Below are 7500 nucleotides of genomic sequence, written 5' to 3'. Positions count from 1 at the left end.
GCTCAATGCAGAATTTTAGGTGTATAAACACTCTGAAGGTTCTGGTTCTACACTCCCACTCCCAGTTTTACCTTTTAAAAACACTTAATTTATAAGCAAACCAGCTTTAGAATGAGTGAATCTGAATCAAGATCAGTCAAAGAGTTGAGTAGACCAGTAAATCAGGCATTATTCTCCACACACTCAATTACCATCGATACCATTCCTGTAGGATTACAATGCTAAAGTTTATATTCACTGCTTAATTCACTGCAGCTCGAAACCTTCAGGAACCTACCTCAGGGGGGCGCTATATAACTCTAGGTGGACAATGTTTAACATTAAGTAACAAAAATCTAATTTAGCCTTAAGGTCTTGCTTTGTCCTTGTTAGACCAACTCAAACCAAACCCTAAGGTCCAAAACACAGCATGAAGTGAACCGGGAATTCTGGGAACAATTAGAGCCCTACAGCCGGGTCAGTGCCGAGGGGGCGGTTCTGTAACTTACGGGTTACTGAAGCCTTTCCCGCGCAGCCACGCTTCCACCTCAGCAGGGGGCGAGTGATAGTCCAGCGGAACAGAGGTATCGGCCAAGCGGTGGATAACCAGCGGTTTCGATAAAGCAGCTTTACCATTCGTCAGTCTTTTCAACAGCTCGTCATTTACCTGCATCGCTGAGAGAGAAAAAGAGAGAGAGAGAAAGAGAGAGAAAAAAAAGAGAGAGAGAGAGAGACATATGTTACTTCTTAAGGCTCTGTTTTAGGGTACCTTCCATTCTCCTTTTAGAAAAGGGCTCACTGATATCTGATCATGGTTGGAAGCTCTACAGCAGTAGGACTGGGCTGCTGTTCCTCTCTGGAGCTACAGGTCGGTAGAGGGGAGTGGGCTGGAGTTTCTTAGGAGGCTGCGGTCGTTTAGTATCTTCAGAAAATGAATGTATGGATGCTCTATCAGTCTGTGGTGCGCTGGGGGGGTGTATCTAAGAGGGACAGATCCAGGCTTGAGGTACTGATCTGGTAGACTCATTTGCTGGGTGGCTCGGTTCCATCACTCCTAGGGTGATGTGGATCAGCACAAGGCTGCGTCTGTGAGCTGATGTATCAGAACCGAGTTGCTGCGCTTTCCTCTGAGTGTTAGCGCTGTGATGCTACTCGGAAATGCTACATCATCAGCAGCAGTACAAAAAGAGGTGGAGTCTGACTTCACATGTATCGGAGGAGGCGTGTGCTGGTCTTCTTTACCCTCCTGGTGTTGGAGCATTACTAGTGATAGGGGGAATCCTAATAAGTGGGTTGGGTCATGTAAATTAGTGAGAAAATGGGGGAAAAATGTTTTGGTTGAGAGACTGCTAATTACTAAACTACTTGGAGCGACACTCAGTCCCAACTAACTGCTGGTGTGATTGATTGATGATCTGAGAAGAATATAACAGTCGGTCACCAGATTTATCACTAATCCAGCATTTATGTAGAGCAGGATCTACAGATCCAGCTGTAGCTACATCTGTGGGTAAATGTGCTGCAGGATCCATACAGAACCTGTAGAACCTCCATACCATCCAACTGTCTCTATAATGGGACGGGGTGTGGGAGGAGGTGCAGAGATGGAAATCCTCTTCTTTCTTTTTTCTGTTTGTGTTGGGATTGTTGTAAATCCTCCTCTGTTGGGATTTTTAATTCTCTTTTCTTTATTTCTTTTGTCTGCTCTGTAGAGCTACTGTTTACTGCTCACACAAAGAGAGAGACAGTCACCTGCCGGACTTCCTGTCTTTTATAGGTGGTATCCCAGGTGCTGTCGACTTTTGGTCACATTAGAGTCTCACCCAGAAACCTTTGTGAGTTTATGGTGGCCTCTGGTGGCCATTACAGGAACTGACTAACCCTTACAGTGTAAATATTACCTTATATCCAGATTACCTTTCTCTGAGTCCTCAGGTAGGAGCTGAGACATTCTGGCTTCAGGGGTCTGAGCTCGGGGACTCGGCGGAGCGACAGACACCGACTTCGGCATCGGAGGAGGAGCTGGAGCCTGAGAGAGAGAGACAGTGAGCGAGACAGTGAGCGAGAGAGAGACAGTGAGAGACAGAGAGAGAGAGAGATAGATGGAGTACAATTTACACATTATTCATGGTAAAAGCTAATTCATACTTTTGCCTGCGTGTATCAGCAGCTCTGCATCACTGTGAAGGCAGGAAGGTGTGGGCGGGGACGTGAGGCTCGGCAGACCAATCACAGGTGCGACTGTCGAATATGAATACGTAGCTCGAGGCGCACCTCCCTGGAAATATAACTATGCATCGTGCAATGCAAACAGTTGCAGCTGTGATTGGTCTGCCGAGCCTCGCGTCCCCACCCACACCTTCCCACCTACGGGATTTAAACTGTGATGAAGAACAGAAGTATAAACGCACTCCGCTGTGTAGCGCACTCTCGCTGTGTAGCGCACTCCGCTGTGTAGCGCACTCTCGCTGTGTAGCGCACTCCGCTGTGTAGCGCACTCTCGCTGTGTAGCGCACTCCGCTGTGTAGCGCACTCCGCTGTGTAGCGCACTCTCGCTGTGTAGCGCACTCTCGCTGTGTAGCGCACTCTCGCTGTGTAGCGCACTCTCGCTGGAGACGCGGAGATTACAACGTAGGTTCAATACAGAAGTATAAACTGGGCTTAGGTGTTTTTTTACAGCAGGTTTTACAGCATGTGGAACCTGTGGGTTCTGAGCAGGTGTGTGTTCTTCAGCGTGTGGAACCTGTGGGTTCTGAGCAGGTGTGTGTGTGGTACCTTGGGTGGTTTGTTGGTGACCGGGCTCTCGATGTGGGACACGGGTTCCAGGATGTTAAACGGTACAAACCCGACTTCATTAAACCGGTTCCGACACTTCCACCATCGCTTAGACGACTCCATTACCTGAGAGAGAGAGGTTAGAGTAAGAGTAAATGAGTAAGAGTAAATGTTCTGCTGTTTATTCAGCATTTCCTCTATTCTAAATTCGGTTCTCCTCCAGATCAGCGGCTCTTTATCAGTATATATTCGGTGCTGACCACTGTAAAGGTTCTACTGGCTGCTGATCAGGTCTGAAGCTGTATCTGCAGTCCCTCCTCCCTCCAGTCTGTACTCTGGTGAACACACTCATAAAACTGGTGTTTCATGCTTCAACGCTCTACCCAGCGTCCTTTCAAAAATAAAGCCCCGCCCCTCAACAAAAACAGCCAATCAGCATGCTGGTTGTGCTGACAGCAGAGATCAGCGCAGGTGCAGAAGCCAGAAGAAGAAGAAAGATGATGTTTTTTTGTGATTTGAAACTGAACGTTACAAACTGCTGAGGGGATTCAGCAAATTTCAGTAGCAGATCTGCATTAGCCACGCTAGCGTTAGCGCGTTCAGTGGGGCGGGAGCTTCTTTACTTACCAATACGAGGAGCCTAGCCAATCAGAGTGCTCCGCTCGGTTAAGAGTAAATAACAGTGTTTCTGGGTGGAGTTACCAGTCCACCTGTTACTGTATTAGTATTATAATTAGCATTTTAGCATATGGTGTAAGTGTGTGTGTAAATGTGTGTGTGTGTGTGTTTGGAGACACACCTCCAGTGTTTCTCCCTGCAGTACTGAGAGTTCGCTGCTGTTTCGAGCTACAAAATCATAGCTACAGCGGTACAGCCGCTCCGCCTGCGGGACTCCACCCCCAACACCGTCACTGCGAATCAGAACCCACAACCATCAGACAGATAAACACTGTCATCAACAACAGCCTCAACTCATTACACTGTATCTATACCAGATTTAATCACAGTAATAAAGCTAATTACAGCTAATTAACACCAATCAGCACTGGTTAAATACATATGAGTATATTTGGCTTGGAGCATTTTGTTTATGTTTTTTATGCATATTATTATATAGTAATATTAATACATATAAATATATAACATTATCTATAAATATATAACATTATCACTCACAGCTCATCTGAAGGAACAGCGGGAACCACCGGCTGGAGAGATTTCTGCATCTACAGAGAGACAGAGAGAGAGAGAGAGAGAAAGAGAGAGAAAGAGAGAGAAAGAGAGAGAGAAAGAGAGAGAGAGAAAGAGAGAGAGAGAGAGAGAGAGAGAGAAACAATAACTCAGTGATGACTGTACAGAGTCACATTGTGCAGAGTGATAATGGTGATGTCAGCACTGTCCTGTTTTGAAGAATGCTGGAGCCTGCATACACAAACAACCGTCAGCCAATCACAGATAAGCCCCTCCCACACATGCACTGTAACCCAGCACTTTACCGGGCGGAGCCGTATGTATAAATATATATATATATATATATACAGCTCTGTAAAAAAACAAGATTGATTTTGGTTTTTGATTAATCCTCTGGAATATAATCAAGAGGAAGATGGATGATCACAAACCATCAAACCACCAAACTGAACTGCTTGAATTTTTGCACCAGGAGTAAAGCAGCATAAAGTTATCCAAAAGCAGTGTGTAAGACTGGTGGAGGAGGAGAACATGATGCCAAGATGCATGAAAAAAACTGTGATTAAAAACCAGGATTATTCCTCCAAATATTGATTATTTCTGAACTCTTAAAACTTTATGAATATGAACTTGTTTTCTTTGTATTATTTGAGGTCTGAAAGCTCTGCATCTTTTTTGTTATTTCAGTCATTTCTCATTTTCTGTAAATAAATGCTCTAAATGAGAATATTTTTATTTTTAAACTGATTCAGAATCTTCATTGTTTTCAGAGCTGTATATTAATATATACACATTACCCAGATTGTAGGGCACAGCCGCTACAGTACACACTCAGTACTGTCAGAACGAGTCCATGTGTGAACAGAGCAGGTCATTATTCCCTGGATTTACACTGGGTCACGCCCCGCCTCTTACACAGCTGAACACAATACATCATATTAAAGTGGACTAAATCAGAAAATATCAGATTCAGTGTGTTTTATTAGATTCAGTGTGTTCACACTGACACTCCATTTGGGCCACTTTTACCTGCTGTGTGACTTAATCTGAAGAGGAGAGACAGCGCCCCCTAGTGCTCACTCCTTAAACACTCTGGAGTAACACTTTATAAATTTCCTGTATTTAGGAGTTTTTTGCATTTTTTTAGGTTCTCTGCAGTGATGATGGAGCTCCTTGCAGTTTGGGATGAGGTGGAGAGGTAAAACTTATCATCCAACATCAGAACCCGACCTTATTGATCTCTAATGCGGCTGAATTCCATCAAATGCTCCTCACAGAAATGTTCAACACAACAAACACTTACTGCAGCTAAAGGAACATGCTTTGTTCCTTTACCTCTTGTTTTTGTTTCTCGACGTCCTTCTTGTGCTGAGATTCTACCGGGTCGACCCAGCCCTCTGCCTCCGACTCCGGAAGTTTCCATCCGTCCAGGAAGACCGGAGCGTACGGAGGAACCGGACCTCGCAGAGCCGGCCTGAACACAGAGAGACACATCAGAACCAACGCTGGAGCTTCAGCTTTACTTCCTCACTTTACAGCTCAGTAGATACATAAACATAAACAAGTCTATGGCCCTATTTAGTCGATCAAGTCAACCTGTCTTTGCTATCATAACAACAGGAAAAGTACAGCTTGCACGGCTCGAAACACAAAGCAAAAGTCATGTACTAACTCTCTATAATAATGATGGGTGTGGTTAATTTTGGGCGTAAAGTGAAATAAACCAATCAGAGCGTCTCTTGCTCATCATTCTCTTTAAGAGTAGATCAGGTGAGCTCTGACTTTGGTGGATTGCTATTGTAACGGTGCAGCTACCTGGACGTGTTCAACAAACTCTTCTCAGCAGAGGAAACTGAGCTGCTGGTTGACGCTGTGAAGGAGCTCCAGCAGCTCATTTACGGGAACAGCAATGTTATTTTATTTACTATTCTGTTTATTGTTGATGTAAAAGTTGGGTTTGTGCTGCTGTGTGTTCATGTGTGTGTGTGTGTGTGTGTGTGTGTGTGAGATGTGTGTGTGTGTTTGGTACCGGGGTTGGGTCCAGTACGGGCCGAGGGAGCTCCACAGTGTGTGTTCCTGCAGGTTCAGGTTGTTCTGCAGTAGATCTACAGCTCCTGCTGTCAGAGCCGGACTGATCACTCCTGCTGCTACTGCTGCATCTCCTGTTACCTTTACTATCTGTATACACACACACACACACACACACACACACACTTTGTTATTAATGGGTCTGATGATGAGGAATATATGGGTGAGTATTGTTGACTCAACTGGAGAACAGTAGAGACATTACAGCTACAATAAAGCACTAATCTCACACACCCAAACACACCCAACACACACACACACACACACACTAATACACACCCCAACACACACACACCCTCACTCAAACTCACTCACGGTGGAGCTACAGTACCCATGTAATTCCCAAACACTCTGAATCCCATCAGTCAGTCGGGCTATTGTTTAACAGAAACAGTAACAATAGCCTCAGTGTTTAAACAGGGATGATGAACAGAGTGGTGGTGAACGGAGTGGTAGTGAATGGAGTGGTGGTGAATGGAGTGGTGGTGAACGGAGTGGTGGTGAACGGAGTGGTAGTGAATGGAGTGGTGGTGAACGGAGTGGTGGTGAACGGAGTGGTGGTGAACGGAGTGGTAGTGAATGGAGTGGTGGTGAACGGAGTGGTGGTGAACGGAGTGGTAGTGAACGGAGTGGTGGTGAACGGAGTGGTGGTGAACGGAGTGGTAGTGAATGGAGTGGTAGTGAATGGAGTGGTGGTGAATGGAGTGGTGGTGAACGGAGTGGTGGTGAACGGAGTGGTAGTGAATGGAGTGGTGGTGAACGGAGTGGTGGTGAACGGAGTGGTGGTGAACGGAGTGGTAGTGAATGGAGTGGTGGTGAACGGAGTGGTAGTGAATGGAGTGGTGGTGAATGGAGTGGTGGTGAACGGAGTGGTGGTGAACGGAGTGGTAGTGAATGGAGTGGTGGTGAACGGAGTGGTGGTGAACGGAGTGGTGGTGAACGGAGTGGTAGTGAATGGAGTGGTGGTGAACGGAGTGGTGGTGAACGGAGTGGTAGTGAACGGAGTGGTGGTGAACGGAGTGGTGGTGAACGGAGTGGTAGTGAACGGAGTGGTAGTGAACGGAGTGGTGGTGAACGGAGTGGTAGTGAACGGAGTGGTAGTGAACGGAGTGGTGGTGAACGGAGTGGTGGTGAATGGAGTGGTAGTGAATGGAGGGATGATGAACGGAGTGGTGGTGAATGGAGTGGTAGTGAATGGAGGGATGATGAACGGAGTGGTGGTGAACAGAGTGATGGTGAACGGAGTGGTGGTGAACGGAGTGGTAGTGAACGGAGTGGTAGTGAATGGAGGGATGGTGAACGGAGTGGTGGTGAACGGAGTGGTGGTGAACGGAGTGGTAGTGAACGGAGTGGTGGTGAACGGAGTGGTAGTGAACGGAGTGGTGGTGAACGGAGTGGTGGTGAACGGAGTGGTAGTGAACGGAGTGGTGGTGAACGGAGTGGTGGTGAACGGAGTGATGGTGAATG

General features: G+C 46.4%; 1 protein-coding gene across 1 annotated transcript in view; it reads right to left on the bottom strand.

Annotated features, from left to right (window-relative positions):
- Positions 1–7500, bottom strand: part of LOC103039481 (epidermal growth factor receptor kinase substrate 8-like protein 1) — a gene marked incomplete at its 5' end in the record, with an annotated part of 15060 nt that overhangs the window by 2675 nt on the left and 4885 nt on the right. The window contains 7 exon segments of the mRNA XM_049474023.1: positions 489–654; positions 1897–2008; positions 2755–2880; positions 3554–3665; positions 3931–3980; positions 5281–5419; positions 5975–6123. Coding sequence (XP_049329980.1) covers positions 489–654; positions 1897–2008; positions 2755–2880; positions 3554–3665; positions 3931–3980; positions 5281–5419; positions 5975–6123 — 854 coding nt within the window.

This window comes from Astyanax mexicanus, unplaced genomic scaffold (genome assembly GCF_023375975.1).
Source record: "Astyanax mexicanus isolate ESR-SI-001 unplaced genomic scaffold, AstMex3_surface scaffold_50, whole genome shotgun sequence".
Taxonomy (NCBI): domain Eukaryota; kingdom Metazoa; phylum Chordata; class Actinopteri; order Characiformes; family Acestrorhamphidae; genus Astyanax; species Astyanax mexicanus.
This window is presented reverse-complemented; position numbering and strand designations above follow the sequence as displayed.